The sequence below is a fragment of the Pristis pectinata genome, chromosome 8 (assembly GCF_009764475.1).
Source record: "Pristis pectinata isolate sPriPec2 chromosome 8, sPriPec2.1.pri, whole genome shotgun sequence".
Taxonomy (NCBI): domain Eukaryota; kingdom Metazoa; phylum Chordata; class Chondrichthyes; order Rhinopristiformes; family Pristidae; genus Pristis; species Pristis pectinata.
In genome coordinates, this window is record NC_067412.1 from 51,914,945 (window position 1) to 51,939,114 (window position 24,170).

The window sequence follows — 24,170 nt, forward strand, 5'->3', positions numbered from 1 at the left end:
TCACTATCTTCTTTTGTACACTTACAAAAATATTGCTTTAAATCAAGACATTAATTGTGGCTTTTTCAAAAATACCCCAGAAATAAAACAATTTTCAATCTTGAAACAAAGGCCCTGATTTCATTACGTTCAGGATGGAAAGTTAGGTGGTAAATATGTAACAAGGACAGATGCCAAATGAAGGATAATGTCTGGCATCTTGTGGGTGATGCTGGACTCCAATGAAACAAAAAATTCAAAAATACCATTGGTAAGTCAATCTCCCTCAATTTAGCTGATAATATGTAGTCTAAAGACCATGAGCAAACCAATCACTTGTTCAAACATTTGGCAAAATACATTTAGGCACTCTCTCTATATAAATGTATATTAAAAAGGCATTTGACATAAAGGTAGCATTTACAGAGTGTGTAAAGAATGTAAGGTTCAATGGTCTATTATTACATTATGCACCCACACACAAAATAAAAGCAAGTCTGAAGCAGTGCAACTACCTTGTGGAGTTCTGTGACAAAGTATATACACGTGTGACTCTCCTGGGGTGGATGAGGAGTTCTGTCCTTTCTCGGTACCCTGCTGAGGGAGAATCTTCTTTCCTTATTCTCAGCTGCCACACTTGGAACTGAACTTGAGTTCAATTGGTTTCATTAAATGGGGTTGACTCTCCTTACTGCTGGGCTTGGAGAGATCTGGGTGCTTTTTGGGGGGGGGGGGGGGGTGGAATACAAGGGGGTACAGTGCCTGGAAGTTCCCAATATTTGGGAAAGTTAAGTGGGAATCCCAGCCTGACCAGTTCTCCTGCTGTTGGGATGCATTTCCTTTTATATTCACTCACCTACTCACATGCCGGTGGAGAAGGACTGCTGCCAAGACCTTTCACACACAGTCGCCAGATGTTAGTTATCATTCTTCAAGTCAGCTTCACATACACACATGCAGCTGTGCGTGACTGCCATTGGATCTTTCAGTCCAGAACTGTTCAACGTTCCCCATGGGAAAAACTACGGAGGGGTCGCTAACAGGACAGCAGTCACAATGGTAGGTGGACTCCACACTTACTCTGAACAGCTGAAGCCACCACAGGGATGGGAACAGAAGAGATATAATGGAATCATAGTCGACAGAGGCTCTGTGCAGGAATTTTGGACAAACTTCCATCTCAATCCAACTTAGGAAAGAATGGGCTCCTATTTAATAAACCTGAGGTACATCTTCTCTGAAGCTGGTCTCCAAACAGCAGCTCAGCTCAATAAGGCCACAGCAGAAGAATCTGTTCTGAAACTACACCCTGGTAAACAGTTTAACACTCCTATGGACTCTTCTCTTTTCCTCCTCTCCCCTGCCCCATTAAAATTTGGAGGGGGGTGCCAGTTCAGTCTCTCAAGCAAACTACTTCACTCCTCATACAGTGGGAAGTCCAGCAAGGCTGCTGCCTTTTCCTGGATGATCCCTTTACACACAACCAGTTTCTACGGCCGTCTGCATCATCATGAGAGAGAGAGAACAGGCCAACCTTTTCAAAACAGGATGCCGAAACAAGTTATAGAATATAGGACCACAGCTGAAGGCTCCTTTAAAGCACAAAAGGCATCTCCCCTTTGCCAATATAGGAAGACATTCAGGGACACTGTTCATCCTACCATTTAAGTTTAGGTTATGTTTGCAGGGACAAGAGGCATGAAACTCCAATGAAAAATACCCCAAGCACAAAAGTGGAAGTGAATGAGAGGACTGACTTACTTTAATTTTCTTTTTAAGAGAGTCCTTTTGAGAAATGCTTCTGCTTCCTTTCTCTCAGACCTTGTGCAGAGTATAAGGGGGTTCTGCAGTGATTTCAGACCTTTCCCCACACAATTATTCTGACCCACAGTTTACAGGCACCAAAAAAAGGAGACTGCTGGCCAATAAACAATAATGTTTGAAATGCTGTACCCCTTTTATTTTGTTGATGATATACAAACCGACACTGCTCAAGGGACCATTAGTTTTACGAAAAGCAGGTGGGGAATAGTAATTAACAATTGCACACTTTCAGGCTGTGGTCTTTGGAAGTTGCTTAAGCGAATACCACAGATAATTGGGATGGGTGTATATCTGTATTCCTATATGTTGACAGGATCACATTTTTGGGTTCTGATGCACTAATGAGGCACAAGAACTGGGACTGGCCCAGGGATTTCAAAATGGAACACCCAGGCAGACAAGAAAATGCAGTGCAGGTCAATGAGATGGGGGAGCTGTGGTGGACGGGAGTGGGAGTGTGAAACCTGTGTTACTGGCTCATGTACAACTGTACGTAGCATCAGGAGTCATGGAGATGGGAAAAGGAGTGGGAACTCTTTCTGAAGTAGCACTGCACCTTGTCTTGGCAGGTACTGTGCTAAAGTCGGCTTCTTCTCACATGAGCAGCCATCTCCACTTCTGATATCCAGCAGAAAACAGCTGGATTGAAAGCACCAGCCAGTCAGTAGTTTGAGAGTCATCTTCAAGATATCCGTGACATCACCCTCTCCCCACCTCCAATTTATGGCCCAGAATTTCAACTCGTGTAGTGGCGACTGGAGATCAAAGTAAACATGACGATGTTACACATTCCTAACTGGCAACATCAATGCGACTGGCTTTCTACTCCGTGCTGACAATTAATATTTATAATTTATTGGCACAGAAGTGCAGTAAAGGTGAACTTTAACTTGAGTTAACAAAACAATCAGTCCAGCTTTCCCACACTCAGCCAGAAGTTTGCTTTTGACATTCAATTCACACAGGCGAGGTGTTTCCCATCTCCATAGATGTGTTGCTGAAAATACTGAAGAGTTAAGACCTGATTTTTGAGAGAAGGAAATGGGAGGGAGGCACGGTTGAGAAGAGGTCTGTTCACTGTGCCCCTGGGGCTGTGGGGAGGAAGGGTTGGACAGCATGGGTATGTCGGGACCAATGAAAGCATCCAGTCAGCAGGTGGAGTCCTTAGCATGATTCAGTGGCCGAATGCCTAGAATGGAAAAAGGCATAAAAAATTAAAAATGGTAGACGTCACTTTACAAATAAAACTTCACCGCAGTCACTGCTAAACTAAACATACTCATAACTCTGCTGCCGGTATTTTAAACCGCAGCAATCCCTGTCCTCACCTTTCACATCTCAGCTGGTTAGTGTACACTGCCTCCTTCCAGCAAATGCTTGATTTTAAAATGTTCGCTCTTGTCAACTTCCACTATGGTCTGGACCTTCCCCTTTCTCTTGTACTCAGCAAACCCAATTCCAGAGATCTGTGGCCACACACTTCAAGGTATCTCTCTTCATCTCGATCCTAATGGTTCAATCATATGCAAACCTTTCCCCAGCCAGGCGACATGTGACTACAGTCCGACACTTGGGAACTGTCCTCTGAAATGGTCAAGCCAGCAGACATGGAGCCCCACCCTGGTCAGCCAGCACCACAGGGCTGGTTTTACCTGGTTACGCACGAACACAGAACTTGAGGCAATTAAACCAGGGAAGCACGAGGAAGGCATGTTCAGGCCTCCCCCTGCTGGGCACTAATGGTGCTGCAGATCCATGTACTGACTCGCAGGTTAAAATGGCAAACTGCAGCACAGTAACTCAGAGAGGATGCATCCGGCACGTAGTTGGAGGAACCCCACTTTATTTGTCGGAATGATTTGACTGCGAAGTCGCCACTATTACTGGGGGAGTGTTTTACACAAACACACTTTAAAATTCTTCAAGTGTTTGTATCTTTGCACTGAGGGTGAAACGGTGGAAAGTTGACAGATTTACAGATCGACAGATCCACAGGTGGGGGAGGGGGAGGTTGTCCTGCATTGGGGAAGTGCCTAACCCCGCAGTCACTGCACTTGTGTCTGAGTAGAATGCACAGTGGATCAGCAAGTGGAGCTGGTATTTCACAGCTCTGGCGACCCTGGTTCGATCCTGTCCCCCGGTGCTGTCTGTGAGGAGTCTGCACATTCTCCCTGTGACTGAGCAACTGCTTTTTACCCCCAGTTTCCTCCCACATCCCAAAGACATGCAGGTTGGTGGTTCATTTGGTGTTGTGAATTGCCCCTCATGTGTAGGTTAGTGGGAGAATCTGGGGGGAGTTGATGAGAATGTGGGGAGAATGAAATGGGAATAGTGTAGGATTGGTGGAAATGGGTGGTTGATGGTCAGCACAGACTCAGTGGGCCAAAGGGCCTGTTTCTGTGTTGTGAGACTATGACTCTAACCCTGTGTCTCTGCTGGATTCATTCCACATACACTGACTGTTGTGAATGGGGCTCCAATCATAGAACACTACAGCACAGTACAAGCCCTTCAGCCTACGATGTTGTGCCGACAGTTTATCCTGCTCTAATAACTATCTAACCCTTCCCTCCCACATAGCCCCCCATGTCTCTATCATTCAGGTGCCTATCTAAGAGTCTCTTAAGTGTCCTAAATGTAACCGCCCCCACAACCTCTGCCGGCAGTACGTTCCACGCACGCACCACCCTCTGTGTAAAAAAAAACTTACCTCTGACACCCCCCTTATATCTTTCTCCAATCACCTTAAAATTATGCCCCCTCATTTTAGCCATTTTCACCCTGGGAAAAAGTCTAACTGTCCACTCGATCTATGCCTCTTATCATCTTGTACACCTCTATCAAGTCACCTCTCATCCTCCTCCTCTCCAAAGAGAAAAACCCTAGCTCACTCAACCTATCCTCATAAGGCATGCTCTCCAATCCAGGCAGCATCCTGGTAAATCTCTGCACCCTCTCTAAAGCTTCCACATCTTTCCTATAATGAGGCGACCAGAACTGAACACAATACTCCAAGTGTGGTCTAACCAGAGTTCTATAGAGCTGCACCATCACCACGCAGCTCTTGAACTCAATACCCTGACTAATGAAGGCCAACATACCATACGCCTTCTTAACAACCCTATCGACCTGTGCGGCAACCTCGAGGGATCGATGGACCCAAAGATCCCTCTGTTCCTCCTGTCCTTCTGATGCAGCTAGGAATCACCCAGCCCTAGGGTTTACTCCCCTTGGGAGAGGATGAGTCAAACATTTCCATTTGCACGTTTCCCTCATTCCTCTCATCACTCGCTGGGAATAATTGGGCCCAGTCAGAATCTATTAAGAATGAAGTCCCTGATGTCACCACACCTCACAATTTTCTGACTAAGTCTTTCCAAACCACAGCTTTCATAATCTCCCACACATGCATCACTACACTGGGGGGGGGGGGGGGGGGAGGGAACGGCTGACAAAGTCCAGAAATGTAACTGGACCTGCCAATGGCTACAGGAGAAAGACAGGAGTTGGGTATCCTGCAGCAAGTGCCTCATTGCCCAACTCCGCAAAGGCTCTCTGAGGCTTTCTGCTAGCTCCTAGTCGGCAGCAGGCTGCAATACTCCCCACTACCTGAGTGATTGTAGCTCAAACAACACTCTGGCAGCCCTACAGCCTTCTAGGTCAAAGCAACCTGGTTGAATGTTATACCAGCCAACACTGACCTCCACTGATGAGGAGACCAAGGGGTCCAAGTCCAGAGTTCCCTGAAAATACCAACACAGGCGCACAGGGTGGTGAAGGAGGCAAATGGCATGCTGGCCTTCATTGGTCTGGATATAGAATATGAGAGTTGGGACAATATCTTGAAACTTTACAAAACACTAGTTAGGCGACACTTGGTGTATCATGCACAGTTCTGGTCACCATGCTATAGTATAGCAATCTGGAGGGTACAAAGATTCACCAAGATGTTGCCTGGATTGGAAGACTTTGGTTAGCGCTAGGTTTGTTGTCCCTGGAGTGAAGGAGGCTGAGGGGTTACATGACAGAAGTTTATAGGATTATGAGAGGCATAGATAGGGTAGACAGTCAAAATCTTTTTCCTGCGATAGGGGTATCAAAAACAAGAGGCATAGGTTTAAGGGGAGAGGAAGGAGCTTTAAAGGGGATCTGAGGTGTAAAATTTTTATTTTACACAGAGGGTGGATGATATCTGGAATGGCTGCCAGAGGAGTTGGTGGAATCAGATACAATCACTACAGTTAAGAGGCATGTAGACAGGCACATATACGGTGCTAATGTGCGCAAATGGGATCAGTGTAGATGCCCAAAAAAGTTGACATGGACATGGTGGGTTGAAGGGCCTGTTTCTGTGCTGCATGAGTCTATAACTCAATTGCCTGAGGTACGTACCACCTCCAAAACACACCGCAGTTATGCATCAACATTTTTTCAATAGGATCTCTCAAACTCATGGTCTCTACTAGCTTGGAAAACACTGACCTAGAAGTATATTCCATATCCTGTGCTAATAGGATTTAAAACCACAATAACTTGATTTAAAACTGCAAAATTCCCACTGAGTAACACCATAGGAGTACCATCACTGTGTGGACTGTGGTGGTTTAAGGCGATGGCTCACCACCTTGTGAAGGGCAACTGCGGACAGGTGGTTAACGCTGGCCCTGACGGTCACTTCCGAAAGCCCAATGAAAGCATCTCCCTTAAAGCTCCTCAACCAGACCTGAACATTCACTATTCCAAACCAGGGCTTGACAGGGATCGAGATTCTGGGAACAGCATGGCCACATGATCCAATCAGGAGGATGCCCAGGAATGTCCTGGGTTAAAGGGCTGCCAATCAGATACAGTCACTGTGGATCACTGTGAACCACTTCCAACAGACAAGAGGACCTTATGTGTAGGCCCCACCTTTCAAGATCAAAGTCACTGAAGTACTGAAGAGCAGTAAACTCAGAAGTATGCAGTCAGCTAATGCACAGCAAGATCCCCTAGTCAGATTTAATGACCAGGTTTTGCTGTTGTTGATTGAGGGACAGACGGCAGGTGCGACATATATAACACGGGCTCTGTGAAATGAGGCCTTGATATAAAGTGTGGCCCTAAAAGATCCTTCCTCCTCAAACCCAGTAATGCACCAAACTGCCACCCTGGATTCTGTGCTCTTGTAAAGGCACATGAAGCCACAACTTTTTGACTCAGTGGGATGTGTTAGGAACACAAGAAAATAGTACAGACCACTCAACCTCTCAAACCTGCCTCACCATTCAATATAATTCGCTTATCGCCGAAACAGGTCTACAGCAGATGCCATCTCCCTGGCCCTACACTCAGCTCTGGAATATCTGGAGAGTAAAGACACCCACGTTAGACTATTGTTTATTGACTACAGCTCTGCCTTCAATACAATAATCTCAAGCAAACTTGTCATCAAACTCTGAGACCTAGCACTCAACACCTCCCTCTGTAACTGGATCCTTGACTTTCTAACCAACAGACCGCAATCAGCGAGGACAGGCAGCAATACCTCCGGCATGATTATTCTCAACACTGGTGCCCCACAAGGCTGTGCCCTCAGCCCTCTACTCTACCCCCTATACACTCATGACTGTGTGGTCAGATTCTGCTCTAATTCCATCTACAAGTTTGCAGATGACACCACCTTTGTAGGCCGCATCTCAAACAGCGATGAGTCCGAGTACAGGAAGGAGATAGAGCGCTTAGTGGAATGGTGTCATGACAACAACCTTTCCCTCAATGTCAACAAAAGAGCTGGTCATTGACTTCAGAAAAGGGGACGGTGTACATGCACCTGTCTACATCAACGGTGCTGAGGTCGAGAGGGTTGAGAGCTTCAAGTTCCTGGGAGTGAACATCATCAACAGCCTGTCCTGGTCAAATCACGTAGATGCCACAGCCAAGAAAGCTCACCAGCACCTCTACTTCCTCAGGAGGCTAAAGAAATTCGGTTTGTCCCCTTTGACACTCACCAACTTTTAATCAATGCACCATAGAAAGCATCCTATCTGGATGCATCACGGCTTGGTATGGCAACTGCTCTGCCCAGGAACGCAAGAAACTGCAGAGAGCTGTGGACACAGCCCAGCGCATCTCGGACACCAGCCTCCCCTCCTTGGACTCTGCCCTTACCTCTCGCTGTCTTGGTGAAGCAGCCAGCATAATCAAAGACCCCACCCACCCGGATCATTCTCTCTTCTCTCCTCTTCCATCAGGTAGAAGATATAGGAGCCTGAGGGTACGTACCACCATATTTAAGGGCAGCTTCTACCCCACTGTGATAAGACTATTGAATGGTTCCCTTATACAATGAGATGGACTGTGACCTCATGATCTACCTTGTGATATAGCACTGCATTTTCTCTGTAGCTGTGACACTTTGCTCTGTACAGTTATTGTTTTTAACTGTACTGCATCAACGCACTCTGTACTAACCCAATGTAACTGCACTGTGTAATGAATTGACCTGTACTATTGGTATGCAAGTCAAGTTTTTCACTGTACCTCGGTACAAGTGACAATAATAAAACAATACCAATAGCAATGTAGAGATCCATGTAAATGTGCGACCAGATTCTTCACACAGTATCCAAATCTCTTAATGAAAATGCTCCTCATTCTCTCCCAGATATTCCAAATTACATTCTGTTACTATTGCTTTCTGATGCTTAGGATGTCAGGGAGAATCAGTGAAGGGTACCTCACTGTTGTACGGTATTATCCCAGTACAGGACATCCCCAGATAACAACCTGGTTCCATTTTTACAGCCATCCATAAGTCAATTTTGTCCATGTTGGAAAATAGACAAAAATCACTCGAAATGGTAACCATATCTCCGCAGTATTGTAATAAGTAGCATCAAGCACATAAGAAAGAACAATTACTGAAAATTGGAGAGAGAGAGGGGAAACTAGTTCTGTCATTCGTAGGAACAGACATAAATTGGTAAATTGATTTATTATCACTTGTCCGAAGTACAGTAAAAAGCTTTGTTTTGCATGCCATCCCTACAGATCATTTCATTGCATCAGTGCATTGAAGTAGTACAAGAGAAAACAATAACAGAATGCAAAATAAAGTGTTACAGAGAAAGTGCAATGCAGGCAGACAATAAGGTGCAAGGCCATAACGAGGTAGATTGTGAGGTCAAGAGTCTATTTTACTGTACCTGGGAGCAGTTCAATAGTCTTAAGACAGCAGGATAGAAGCTGTCCTTGAGCCTGGAGGTATGTGCTTTCAGGCTTTTGTATCTTCTGCCCGATGGGAGGAGGAGAAGAGAGAAGGTCCAGGGTGGGTGGGGTCTTTGATTATGTTGGCTGCTTTACCGAAGCAGGGAAAAGTGTAGACAAGAGTCCATGGAGGGGAGGCTGGTTTCTGTGATGTGCTGAGCTGTGTCCACAAGTCTCTGTAGTTTCATGGGTTCTTGGGCAGATCAGTTGCCATACTAAGCTGTGATGCATCTGGGTAGGATGCTTTCTATGTACGTACGTCAGACTTTAGTATTATGGGAACTCAGTCATATGCAGGGTTGTCCATAAGTTAGATGCTCTTAACCCTGGGGAGGCCTGTACTAAATTGCAACAATATTTACCATCTCCATCTACCTCTGAGGCCACAAAATTTTGGCATTAGTCACAGCAACTTCAGGCTTTACTGCTGCTGTTGAAGGAACTTTGTAGATAGGCACGATTTGTTAATTAAAGGCAGCACTCATCTACAAATAAACTAAGCAGCAGGAAATAAATATCGACTTTCTCTCCCAGATGTTATTTATTCTTTGGGGCATTCCCCATTTGCTCAGCTGTGGTCTGACAGTGCAAATGAAGCCTATCTGTATATTCTTTATCAAGCATAAGATGTTTTCTTAATTTACAGCAACCAATACATGAAGGAATGAGGGCAAGAGATGAGAAGAGATAACTTGTGTGTATTAGAACCACAACAAGTTGTGTAAATGTAGGCCTTCAAACATCCAAGATCGAAGTGCAATCAAGCAAGACTCGATACAGGACGACAAAATGAGACATAAGAAACAGGTTTACAGCAGCAAAGGAGGAGAGGTTTCAAGGGGGAGTTCCACACTGTGGGGCCCAGGTGACTGTGACTGATAGTGGAAGGAGGAGGAAGTGGGGGAGGTGCAGGAAGCCAGCTCTCTGGGAGGGCTGGGGGAGGTTACAGAGAAAGATCCAATTTTGGAAGCTTGGAAATGAATGCCAGAAAGTCTCACTGGGATATTACCAGCATGGACTTAATTAGGTTTGGAAAAATTGAGTAATTAAAGAAACACCAGTTTCTTCACCACCAGACTGAAGGACAGCTTCTACCCCACTGTGATAAGACTATTGAACGATTCCTTTATACAATGAGTTGGACTATGACCTCACGATCTACCTTGTTGTGACCTTGCACTTTATTGCACTGCACTTTCTCTGTAACTGTGACACTCTACTCTGTAGTGTTACTGTTTTTACCTGTACTACATCAATGCACTTTGTACTAACTCAATGTAACTGCACTGTGTAATGAATTGACCTGTATGATCAGTTTGTAAGAAAAGCTTTTCACTGTACCACGGTACAAGTGACAATAATAAACTAATACCAATACGCATATAGCAATATAGCTAAGTAAATTACACTATCACAAAACATCAGATTTACAGTAGTACAGGTGACCAGAACTTCAAACACACCCAAAATAAAGAACTGACCTTTGAAACCTTTCTATTATTTTCTTTATCAACTTTTCTGTGATGCCGGGGTAGCTGGCTTCAACCCTGTTCATGCTTTTCTCCAATGCATCAATTGCTTCAGCCCTTTCTGTGTTGTCTCTGTCCTGTTCCTTCAGCTGGGTTGAGGGAGATACACAGGTTTTAGTTACATTCCACTGCTCACACTCTCTCAAGCAGACAAAGTACAGGCAAACTCTGATAATCTGCTATCCGATTATCTGGAAATCCTGATGCTTCAGCACAGGGGTCCTGGTTCCCTTGCTCACAAACCCCCCCACACACACATAAGGGACATATGGGTCCTGGTTCCCTCACCCACTCGCGCACCCCCCCACCCCCCCCACACACACAGGGATCCCGGTTCCCTCGTTTCCCCCCTCCCCTGCCCCCCACACACACAGGGGTCCCGGTTGCCTCGCTACCCCCCAACACACACCGGGGTCCCAGTTACCTCACTCCCTTTCACACACCGAGGCCCTGGTTTCTGCCCTCCATCTCACACACCAGGATTCATTAAAATTCACCTCTTTCTGTTTCCCATGCTTCCTTCAAACTTTCTGGGTTCACTGCAAAATGTACTATTCTCCTGTTTAACATTTTAAAAGGAACTATTAAGGGGCTATTGAAAGGGAATAACATTCAATAGTCTGGAACATTTACCAGTCTGGCACCAAAGCCCCCAGCATGCCAGATTAATCGTTTTACTGTAGGTGCCTTTACAGGAATTTGTCTCCTGACCACATACCTCAGCGAAGAGAGGAGCAATCACAGTGGATACACATGTTGATATTTTGGTGACATCCTGGTCCTGGACAATGAAAGAGCACCATGTTACCAGCTGTTTAGCACTGTACTAGCAACCTATGGTTAAGAGCAGCACGCAACGTCACCAATTTAATAACTTGTTACAAGATTAGTACAATGGTCAGCACAGACAGATATTTTGAGCTGTACAACTCTATGACACTATTTCACTTTTATTCCCCAATTCCACTTGCACTTCAGCTGTCAGTCCTTACTCAGGGTTTGCACTCTGGCCTCAGGGTCAGAAAGTCAGGAGTTCAAGTCCTGCTCCAGAAACTTGAAGCACAAAATCCAGGCCCAATGCTCCCACTCCAAGATTAAAGCACGGCACAGTGGTGCAGCGGCTAGTGCTGCTGCCTCACAACTCCAGGGACCAGAGTTCGATCCCGACCTTCAGTGCTGTCGGTGTCGAGTTTGAATGTTCTCCCTGTGACCTGGTGGGTTTCCCCCGGGTGCCCTGCTTTACTCCCGCCTCCCAAAGACGTGCAGGTAGATGAACTGGCCACTGTAAATTATCCTTTAGTGTAGGTAATTGGTAAAGAAACTAAAGGGCACGTGAGAGAGAGCAAGTTGCAGGGGTGCAGGGAGAAAAGGAGAGGGGGTTGGGGGCGGAATGCAACTGATGGGATTGCTCTGCTGGGAACCAGCATGGATCTGATGGGCGAATGGCCTCATGTCATGGTATGCAAGTAATGAGGCATGATGTTCCTTTCAGAGGCAATATTAAACCATGGTCTCATCTCAGGAGGTAGCCATTACAATCCCAGCACTCCTCATGTCCAGCACCTCCCTCAACAAATATCACAAGGAACAGATCACTGCCTCATAGGGGAGCTTTGCAGTGGAAAAACCGGCAGCCACACCGCCCACGTGAAAGCAGAGATTACCCTTCCAAAGATTTCACAGCCACCCTGGAATCCACTGGTGCGCCTTAGCCTGAAGGCTCCTCTGCATTCTCACCCCTCACAGACAGTGGTATATAAAATCATGAGGGACATAGATAGGGTGAGTAGTCACAGTCTATCCCAGAGTTGGGGAACCAAACACTAGAGGGCATAGGTTCTTTGCAGGTGAGAGGGGAGAGATTTCAAAAGGACCTGAGGGGCAATTTCTCCACAGAGAGTGGTGGGTATATGGAAGGAGCTACTGGAGGAAGTGGTTGAGGCAGGTACAATAAATGGTAGTGTAGCGGTTAGCGTAACGCTTTACAGCGCCAGCGACCCGGATTCAAATCTGGCCACTGTCTGTAAGGAGTTTGTACGTTCTCTCCGTGTCTGTGTGGGTTTCCTCCGGGTGCTCCGGTTTCCTCCCACATTCCAAAAGACGTACGGGTTAGGAAGTTGTGGGCATGCTGGAAGCGTGGCGACACTTGCGTGCTGCCCCCAGGACACTATGCAAAAAGATGTATTTCACTGTCTGTTTCGATGTACATGTGACTAATAAAGAAATCTTAAAAGACACTTGGACAGGTACGTGGATAGGAAAGGTTTAGAGGCATGTGGGTCGAACGCAGGCAAATGGGACTAGTTCAGATGAGCATCTTAGTTGGCATGGACAAGTTGGGCTGAAGGGCCTGTTTCCGTGCTGTATGACTCTATGACACTGGGGGTTATGAGGCAATAAGGACTCACTCAACTCTCCACTCCAGGGATACAGTGGAACCTTAAATGCCGACCCTGTAAGGTCGAGGGAGAGGTAAGGGTCTAGGACGTGGTGGGGGGGGGGGGGTGGGGGGGTGTTGGGACAGGAAGGGAGGGGATGGGATGGAGGGGAGGGTGAGGAGAGCGGTTGGGGGGGGGGGGGGGCGGGCTGGCGGAGTGGGATGGGGGGGGAGCAGTGCAGGGGAGTGATGGAGGGGAGCAGTCGAGGGTCCAGGACATTCTTGGTCGGACAGTTGTGCCACTTACCGTCCCGTTCTGTAGCTTCTTTGCGTCCGGTTTCTTCTTCACCGTGGTGAAGGACCACTCAATGGGCTTTGCATTCTTGTTCTCCTTGTCACTACTCCCACTGAAAGAGGGAAGGAAAAAGAGGTCACGAGCCAGTCAGCAGACCTATTCCCACATCTTCAGTGCCAGGCCCAGACTCCTCACACAGCGGTCCCCCCACTGTCAGCGGCACTGAGCCCAGAGTTGGGCTACTAGCAGGGGTCATCCCTGTGGCTCAGCCCTTGATGGAACACCCGCTCTTCAGGGGTAACAGAAGGCAATGCTGGGGAGCTCCCCAACCATTGACGTGCCTGAGGAACCCGGGCAGGTTCTAACCCTGCCCTCCACTGGGATGCAACTCGCTCAATCGTAGTCATAGAGGGATACAGCAGTTACAGGCCCTTCGGCCCATCAAGTCCCTGACAACCATCAATCACCCATTTACACTAATCCTGCCCCAACTCAGTTTATTCTCCCTCATTCACAACAATTCTCTCCCAGATTCTACCACACACGAAGGGCAATTTATAGTGAGTGATAACCCCACCAAGGAAACAGGCAAAAGGCCCCTTGGTAGAATTGCAGCTTCTCCACAAAGTGCAGGGCTCCCTCTGTACCTGAAGACTCCACCCTGGCCTTGAACATGGAGTCTCACAGCACAGAAACAGGCCCTTCAGCCCACCAAGTCTGTGCTGACCATCAACCACCCACTTACACTGATCCCATTTTATTCTCCCTCCAGATTCTACCATCACCTGCACACAAGGGGCAATTTACAGCGGCCAATTAAGCCACCAACCCCCACATCTTTAGGATGTGGGACGAAACTAGATCAGCCAGAGGAAACCCACCTGGTCAGAAAGAGAAATTGCAAGCTCCACACAGACAGCAGAGGTCAGGATTGAACTGGGTCTCCAGTGCTGAGAGGCAGCAGTTCTACTGGCTGTGCGACTGAGAGGCCCAATCAACATCAAATGCATACAATACTTGGCTACTTATTCATCTAATCACAAGTAGCTGGACTAATGAAAGTGGCCAAGACAGGAACATTGAGCATTGGACTTGATAACACTGGGTTGATCTTTCACCTCTCCAAGAACGTCTCCAGGTCAAAGGACATCCTTGGTTCAGTAGTATCAGTCTCATGCACTCCCCAAGGCCCAACCACCACCCCTTTCAAAGTCAGATAGCCACAGGTTCAAATCCACTCCAGGGATTTGACCCCAGTATTCTGGTGGACAGACTGGTGCGGTGTCGATGCAGTACAGAAGTAGGGAATTATCACTACAGGGCCTTGCTGAGTGCACACTTGGATTACTGGGTACAGGTTTGCTCTCTGGATTTAAGGAAGAACATACTTGCACTGGAGGCAGCACAGAGGTTCACTGAGGTTGACACCTGGGAGGAAGGAGTTGCCTTATGAGGAAAGGTGAAGGAGTTTGGACCAATGCTCACTGGACAATCTCAGTGAAACCTAGGAAGGGGTCTGACAGTGTGGACATTGAGAGGATGCTTCTGCTTGTGAGCTTCTACTTTACTGCTAACAGACTTCTGAACTCATCGCCTCTTCATCCCCTTCCCAGTGGTGCTGCCATGTTCTCGGTCTCTTAATTCAACCTCTTCTGTTATCCTATTATTGTGACCTTAGCATTTGTTTTTGTACAACTTCAGATTGCACTCCATTCTGTTGTTTTGAGCTCATTGTTATCATGTATACTGTTTACTCAGAGTTTCACATGAGCAAGGAATTTCATTACACTCATGTATATGAAAATAAACTAATCTGAAACTGAACGAGGAGAGACAGTTTCTGAATCAGTTACGATGGAGACAAGGAGGAATTTCTTTTCTCAGACGTCTTGAATATCCGGGATACACATCCCCAGAGAGCTGGGCTGGCGGAGCCAAGCCTGCAATGAAGCCAACTTTTGCCTTATAGGGGTTACAGGGAGAGCCATGAGGGTGGAGCTGAGGCTCAGACGCTATCAGACACTATTTCACTGCACAGCGCAACAGGCTGGAGGAGCTGAATGGCCAACTCCTCCTTGCTCCTACTTCTTTGCTGATAGTATACTGAGCACCAGTCTCTCCACCTCAAGTTCCATGGCACTATTTAAAGGAAAATTCTCCTTAGAGTCCTGGCTATAACTTATCCTTCAATTATCGTCACTAAAAATAGTATAACATGGCTGACTACGGCTCTTACTGTAAGTTCACAGAGAGTTTCTTTAGTATCATTTTGCACAAGCAATAAATCCTAATTAAAGCTACAGAACATATGACTCAGTGACCAAAAATAACTAGGCAAACTGAAAACTGCCTATTCACGGTCAACAAACATGCAGATAACATGAGCTAACGCTGCTCCAACCAAGAGAAACAAACACAGCCCCTTGGTTAGTGATAGATCTATTTTTAAATATGCATTGTGCTAGGCTAGTCTGGTGGAATAGAGTGGGAAGGTTCCACTGGTCAGGAGAGTTACCTCCTGACCAATCAGCAATGATGATGAGATTTTGTAATGATAGCAGAGCTTTAGTTACACTGACAGCAAATTCAAGGTTTCCATGCATGTAGTTCAATGTGAAAATGGGTGGGTTTCTGAAGAGATCCACAAGGATAATTATGGGGATGAGGGACTTTATTTGGTGATGTGCAGAGTGGAGAAGTTGTTCTCATCGAGTTATACAGCCCTTCAGTCCACGCTGACCATCATCCACTCATTTTACACTAATCTCATTTTATTCTCCCCACAAACCATCATTCACAGACTTGCGCAATTCACAGCAGCCAATTAACCTTTAGACATCTTTGGGATGTGGGGAAAAGAGCACGGGGGGGGGGGGGGGGGGGGGGGGGGGGGGGGGGGGGGGGGGACCCATGTGGTCGCAGGGAGAACATGCAAACTCTTCAGACAGCACCTGAGGCCAGGATTGAACCCAGGTCGCTGGAGCCGTAAGTCAGCGGCTCTACCTGCTGTGCCACTGTACCACCTCCTTGGAACAGAGGTGGTTGTAAGGAGATCTGATTGAGGCATTTACAATCACGGAGGGTAGACGGAGAGAAGGGTCAAGAACCAGGGGACAGGCATGGATGGTGATTGGCAAAAGGGCAAAAAGTGACATTAAGAGAAACCTTTCCCTGCAGCAAGTGGGTCAGGTTTGGAGCGAACTGCTAATGGGATTCGTAGCAGCTGAGTCACTGAGCAGTGTACAGGGAGGTGGACAAGTACCTGAAAGCATGTGCAGGGTTAATGGGAGAGGGTGAGGAGGTGAACTAAATGGATTGATCTTGCTGTGAGCCAGTATGGACCCAATGGGCTGAATGTCCTGTGCACTCTGTAATTGAATGATTCGGCTCTCCTCTGCAGACTGCATGATTTGTAGCTTTCTCTAACTGGATTAGTAGAAAACATTTGAGCTAATGTGAATTTAAACTACTCACCAATGAATTGCCATTATAATGTATCCTCAATGTCTTATGCTATGTTGCATGAGGTCTGTGTAAGCTTTTAATGGATGCTAAACCATTATTATCGCTCAGCTAACTCACTAGCTCTTAAAAACTAAATTTGATTTATCCATTAACATTTCTCAGTATTTAGAATATTTCAGATACTGGAGTTTTAAGGATTAAAAATTGGAATCCTTATATTTCAATCTGCTGTTTCTTGGGCCTCCATGGTCACTATTTCTTTATTTTAATGTGGTGCAGCTAGGTGACACAGTGGCGCAGACAGTAAAGCCGCTGCCTCACAGCTCCAGAGACGACCCAGGTTCAATCCTGACATCGGTTTCTGTCTGTGTGGAGTTTGCACATTCTCCATGGCTGCATGGGTTTCGTCTGGGTGCTCCAGTTTCCTCCCACATCCCAAACATGTGTGGGTTGGTAGATTAATTGGTCACTGTAAATTGCCCCAAGTGTAGGTGGGAGTTGATGGGAATGCGGGGAGAATAAAATGGCTTAAGTGCCACTTTCATATCTGCTTCCACCACCACCCCTGACAGTTTCTTCCAAGCACCTAAAGTCATAGAGCAATACCTACCACTCTCTGTGTAAGAAAACCTGCTTCGCACATCTCCTTTAAATTTTCCCCCTCTCATTTTAAAGCTATGCCCTCTAGTATTTGACATTTCCACCCCGGGAAAAAAAGCCCGACTGTCTACCCTATCTACGTCTCTCATAATTTTATGAATTTCTATCAGGTTACCCCTCAACCTCCAGCATTCCAGGGAAAACAATCCATGTTTGTCCAACCTCTTGTTAAAGTTAATATATTCCGATCCAGGCAACAGCCTGGTAAATCTCTTCTGCACCCTCTCCAAAGCCTCCACATTCTTCCTATAAGTGTAGCAATCAGAAAACTGTAGATAGGCCACATTTGGAATGTTGTGTACAGTTCTATGGCTGCAACATGACTTCCTGACTTTTATGCTCAATGCCATGAGCAATGAAGGCAAGCCTGCTGCCGCAGCCTTCTTTACTACCCTAACTACTTGTGTTGTCACTTTCAGGGAGCTATGGACTTGTACGCAAGATCCCACTGTACATCGAAGCTCCTAAGGGTCCTGCCATTTACTGTATACTTTCCTCTTACATTTGACCTCCCAAAATGCAACACATCACACTTGTCTAGATTAAACTCCATCTGCCAGTTCTCTGCCCAAATTTCCAACTGATCCATGCCCTGCTGTATCCTTTGATGACCTTCCCTGCTATCCACAAGTCCACTCCACCAATTTTTGTGCCATCTGCAAACTTACGAATCACTACCTGCATTTTCATCCAAATCATTTATCTATATCACAAACAATTTACAATTAAAGGACAATTTACATCAGAAAAATTAACCTACTAATGCACATATCTTTGAGGTGGGGTAAACTGGAGCACCTGAGGGAAACCCATGCAGTCACAGGAAGAACATGCAAACTCCACACAAACAACACCCGAGGTCTGGGTCTAACCCGGGTCACTGGAGCTGTAAGGGAGCTGTACTATCTGCTGCAGCAAAGTGGTGGAATTTTGTTGTAGACATGGCCCTGCCAAACTCTGCAATTTATACTCAAATAGACCCTAATCAGAGCCTCACACTGTAATAGTTTAAGTTATTATTTCCTCGCAGCTAGTGCAAAATCTGGTTTAATTTTTTCCCATGGATGTGGCAGGGATATTCAAAAGCTCATTAAAAAATCCCTTCCTGATAATTGCGTATACCATTCAGCATATATAGTCGGATGGAACTCACACCCACTGGATTACAAATGGAAAAGCAAAACCAGTAAAGGTGGAAAGAACTCAGGCAGCATCTACAGAGGAAGAAGCAAAAGGTTAACAAACACTTCAAGCTGGTGATCAGAATTGTCCTGATTACACCATTATTCCCTCTCTATAAATGCTGCCTGAATTATTGAGTATTTCAGGCAGTTAGTATTTCAACCTCTGGAGTATTAGACCAGTAATTCATTATATATTCAGAGATATTTTAGAAAGCACTTACGAATCTGACTCATCTGAACTGGAGTCATCATCACTGTGTCCTTCTGCTTTCCACCTCTTGTACTCATCGATTAGCTCTGTTAGATAAGAGGTCTTCTTGCAGTTTTTAAGGATGAACTTGTGTTTCAGCAGTTCCTTGGCTGTTGGACGCTGTGCAGAAATGAAAAGCGAGAATCAATCTCTCTTTGTCCTATACCGAGTCACTCAGGTTGATGGAAGATTTTAGACCAATGACCTGTCAGCAGAATATTGACCTGCAACATTAGCTCTTCTTCTACCTCTACAGATGCTTCCTGACCTGCTGAGTGTTTCCAGCATTTTCTGTTCTTATTTCAGTTTTCCAGCATCTGCAGTTTTTTTGTTCTTTCAATGGAACACTTGCCCGATCATTCACGCCGTCTTACTGAAAGTCTAACTGCTTGTCTGTGAATCAACTCTTGGGAAAACTTAACTAAACCTCTTACACTTTCTCTCTGCATACACTGAGATATGAACGCAAGCATTTTTTAAAATTAACTACAGCTTAATGCATGGATCTGTAGTTTGCCTGTGTGAAAAGGCTGCAGTGTCTGAGGTCTGAGTGTATGGAGAAAACCCTTACACCTTCAATCTTTTGTTTAAGCTATGTTACAGCCAAGGCAAATGGGACAACTGCACAGTGTAAAGCCCACTGAAGTCTCAGGGATCAGGAAGCTCCCTCTGAGCATGCACGTGGTAGAAACAGATGCTTCTGCAAACACGCGACTCAAACATGAAGCCAATCCCCTTGATACTTACAAAGGAAGGGTCCTTATTCAGGCAAGCATCCACAAACTCCTTAAAAGATTTGCTGAACTCGCCTCCCAATGTTGGCGGGTTGTTTTTGGGTATAAGGAACAGAACCCTCATGGGATGCATATCGGAGTTGGGCGGCTCGCCCTTGGCCAGTTCAATGGCAGTAATTCCCAAAGACCAAATGTCTGCCTGCAAGGAGAGAGATACAGTGCAGGTACAACACAGCACACATGGTAGCCCCGCAGTGTTGGTGAAAGGAACAACCATACTGCATCACATTACCCAAAGGAAGAGAGGGGGGCGGGAAGGAGGGGCGGGAAGGAGAGCACGTGAGAAGAGTGATTGTAAAATAAAGAGAGAAAAAGTGAAAAGGTGTAACAAGGAGAAATATCTCTTGCATAAATGAGAGTGAGTGAGCAATGGAGTGAAAAAGGAGAATAAAATAGTTTGACATTTATTTTGTGCTCTCAAGAAGTACTGCAGCACTTACAGCAGTACTTCTGAACCATGGACTTTACCATAACGTAGGAAACTGCACTGACATACTGTCAATGGGTAAACAACATGACAATGATCCCTGAATCAGCATCACTAAAAAGCAATTCACCTCATTGCTACAGGGAGGAACATGAGGATGACAAATTGGGTTGTGATTCCCATGTTGTGATCATGACTCAGCTGTCCAATGGCGGTAAAGCAGTTTGCAACATCCAGGGGTTGTGCATGACTCCATAGCAGTGTAATTCGTCAGAGCCGACAGTCGAGTAGGAAAACCAATGGGAGGTTGTTTTGAGATGGGTTTCCGTTTAAACATTCTTATGTCAGGTAAATTGTTGAAATTATTAAAGGTTTGGGACAGCAGAAGAATGCATCAGTTCATTGCAAAGAGCTAGTGTAGAGATGATGTGCTGAATGGCCTCGGTTGCAAAGCCAGCTGCCGTGCTGCTCCTACCTTTGAGTCGTACGCAGATTGCTGAATGACCTCTGGCGCCATCCAGAATGGAGTGCCGACAAATGTGTCCCGTTTGATCTGGGTGTCCGTCAGCTGTCCAGCCACACCGAAGTCCGCCAGCTTTACATCGCCTTGCTCGGATAACAAGACGTTGGCAGCTGGGGGAGAGAGATAAGGAGTTTAGAAATCCTTCGCACCACAAAACAGAAACTCAGCTGCGATGAAGTCACAGTGTACCTTTTATGTCCCTGTGGATCTTTTTCTCCGAGTGCAGGTAGTCCAAACCTTTGAGGATTTCCTTCAACATGGTAGCAATTTGGAATTCATCAAAAGGCCCAGCCCGGAGCTGAAAAAGAAATTTCCATTATAAACTGGCATCATAGACTCTGCTTAATTATATTAAACAGCCAAGACATCAGAAGTTGTAACAGGACCCGAGGGAATGCCAACTTTCTTGAGAATTGCAAAGGAGTCCCTTCCAAACTGTTCAGGAAAGATGTAATAGGCGGAATACACTGCAATTCAGAGAAGCTGAACAGATAAAGGTGTCGAGCACATGGTGTAACTGACATAAGAGGCCTCCTCTGCGGAAAGTACTCAGACTTTTCCAGCATCTAACACGCTTCACAGACAAGGAAGAAGGTTTGAAAGGCAGTGGTAGAATCTGGGGAGAGTTGACAGGAATGTGGGGAGAATAAGATGGGATTAGTGCAGATGGGTGGTTGATGATCGGCATGGACTTGGTGAGCTGAAGGACTAATTTCCATGCTGTATCTCTCTCTAAGACTCCAACAAAACATGTTATACGACCAGTTGACATAGCTGGGAGCCCTCCAGGTTTGGTTTCATGACCAGAGTTCTGAGATGCTGAGGGATCTGTGTTCCCAGTGCATGATTCACAAAAGTCCTGTATGTAGATACAGCAAGTAATTAGGAAAGCTAACAGAAGTTATAATGTATTGCAAGGGGAATTGAATGCAAAAGTAAGGAAGTTGTGCATCAGATATACGTGGCACTGGTGAGACCACATACAGAGTATTGTGTAGAGTATTGGTCTCTATTTGGGGAAGGTTGTTGATGCATTGGAAATAATTCAGAGAAGGTTTACAACACTAATACCTGGAATGGGCAGGCTGTCTTACGAGGAAAAGTCAGAGAGGTTGGGCTTGTATGCACCAGAGTTTAGAATAATGAAGTTTCAAGGACTTGATTGAAGCACAAGGGATCCTGAGGGGCCGCAAAAGGGTAGGTGTGGAGAGGATATTTCTTCTTGTGAAAATCCAGAACTAAGGGTCACAGTTTAAAAATCATGAGATGCCCATTTAAGACAGAGTTGAGCAGAACTTTTTTCTCTCAAAGAGTCATGAGTCTCTGTGACTCTTTCTCGAAGGGTGTTGGAAGCAGTCTTTGTATATTTTTAAGGCAGATGTAGACAGATTCTCCATAATCTATAAATTTGCAGATGACACTGTTGTTGGTAAAATTTCAGATGGTGAGGAGGGGTGCAAGAGTGAAATAGATCAGCTGGTTGAGTGATGTCGTAACAACAACTTCACACTCAATGTCAGTAAGACCAAGGAATTGATTGTGGACTTCAGGAAGGGAAAGTTGGAAGAACATACACCAGTCCTCATTGAGGGGACAGCAGTGGAAATAGTGAGCAGTTTCAAGTTCCTGGGCATCAACATCTCGGAGGATCTATCCTGGGCCCAACACATTGATGCAAGCTCGAAGAAGGCACGCCATTGGATCTACTTTGTTTGAGGAGATTCGGTATGTCACGAAAGACTCTTGCTAATTTCTATTGATGTACGGTGGAGAGCGTTCTGTCTCGTTGCATCACAGCCTGGTATGCAGGTTCCGTATTCCATCCTGGTATGAAAAATCCCAAGAGGCTGCAGAGGAATGTAGACTCAGCCAGCTCCATCACAGGCACAACCCTCCCCACCATCTAAGACATCTTCAAGAGGCAGTTCCTCAAGAAGGCGACATCCATCACTAAGGACCCTCACCATCTGGGACATGCCTTCTGTTTGTTACTACCATTGGGGAGGAGGTACAGGAGCCTGAAGACCCACACTCAATTATTTAGGAACAGCTTCTTTCCCTCTGCCATCAGATTTCTGAATAGTCCATGAACCCATGAACACCACCTTGTTATTCCTTTTTTTTTGCATGATTTATTTATTTTGTAATTTACAGTAATTTTATGTCTTTGCACTATACTGCTGCCAGAAAACAACAAATTTCATGTCATATAAGTCAGTGTTAATAAACCTGATTCTGAAGGGGTGAAAGGTTAGAGAGGACTGTGGAACTGAGGTCACATTGAATGATGGAACATATTCGAAGGACTGTATGGCCTACCCCTACTCCTAATTCATATAATTATGGATGTTACAATCTTTGAACACAGGGCTGGAAACTCTGGATGACCCGAACAATGGCCGTTGCCATTGGATGTTAACTCTTTTCCTCCTTCCACAGAGGTTGTCCAACTTACTGAGAGCTTCCAGTATTTCCTGGTTGTAGTTTAGATTTCCAACATCCACCAGCATTTTGCCTGTCAGTTCCACGTTGGGTATGCAGAAGGGTCAGAATTTCAGCTCCCACCACCCCACCGCCCCCCCCCCCCGACATTAATCTCTAACCTCCGGCTACTGAAAAAGGGATCTTTACCCACACTGCAACTGTACACCCATAAGTAGGGTATGCTGGTGGTGCAGTGGTTAAGTTACTTGACCAGTATTCCAGAGGCCTGGACTAACAATCCAGAGTCCCCAGTTCAAGTCCCACCTTGGCAGCTGAGGAATTTAAATTCAGTTAATGGTTTGGGACAACAACTAGCGGATTACTGTAACAACCCATCAGGGAAGGAAACCAGCTGACCTGCCTATATGTTGCTCCAGGCTCATCCATGTGGTAGGCTTAAAGTGGCCACCCACCTGTTCCCATCACCTTCTTAAGGGGCTTTTTAGGGATGGGGAATAAATACTGGCCTTGCCAGTGATGCCAAAGTCCTTAAAGAAGAATAAATTAATAACCTGCCACGATCCTGAAAAATAAGTAAATTAACAAGCTGGAATGTGAGACATCCTCATCGACGTGATGCAAGAGTGCACCACTTCCTGCACTGGAACTTAATGCGAGATAAATAATCCAGTGATAAACTGATTTCAAAGCTTGTGTGTGGGGGAGGGGAAAAAACTTATGGTCATTGACAGCTCACTGCCTAGTGAGGTTGAACAATGAGATCTGGATACAAGGAGCTCAGCGAAACACACAACTGATCACGGAGGGAAGTTTACCCTCGAGACAAGTAACAATTAATTAAAACATGGGGGTCTCCATAGGTACTGTTGGTGGACACGGAACCACAAATGGTGAGGAAGAGGAAGAAAAACAATATTTTTCAGTTTAAAACACAGACAGAGGTTGAAGGGATGACAGAAGGCTGGGTTACATCAGTCTTGACTGACTACAAGCAGCAGCCAAAGTGGGGGTCATGGGTTAACCTTGGTGGTGAGGTCAGTCCAAGGGAGATTTCATGAGGGCTGCAATACCACAACTGGTCCCTTGCAGTGCCGCAGCTAATGCAGCTCAAGCTGTTTCTCCAAATGCACTGCTGTGCTTTCCTGCACAGCTGACACCAAAGGGAAACAC

At 45.8% G+C, this 24,170-nt stretch overlaps 1 protein-coding gene across 1 annotated transcript in view; it reads right to left on the reverse strand.

Moving 5' to 3' along the window:
- Positions 1-697: 697 nt before the first annotated feature.
- The window catches only part of stk26 (serine/threonine protein kinase 26), a 92,999-nt gene continuing 69,526 nt past the window's right edge, over positions 698-24,170 (reverse strand). The window contains exons 4-11 of the mRNA XM_052021522.1: positions 20,745-20,853; positions 20,508-20,665; positions 19,559-19,744; positions 18,783-18,931; positions 13,265-13,364; positions 11,299-11,361; positions 10,533-10,669; positions 698-2,992 (exon numbers count right to left, since the gene is read on the reverse strand). Of these exons, the coding sequence (XP_051877482.1) occupies positions 2,968-2,992; positions 10,533-10,669; positions 11,299-11,361; positions 13,265-13,364; positions 18,783-18,931; positions 19,559-19,744; positions 20,508-20,665; positions 20,745-20,853 (927 nt within the window). The 3' untranslated portion in view covers positions 698-2,967. The remainder of the gene's footprint in view (positions 2,993-10,532; positions 10,670-11,298; positions 11,362-13,264; positions 13,365-18,782; positions 18,932-19,558; positions 19,745-20,507; positions 20,666-20,744; positions 20,854-24,170) is intronic.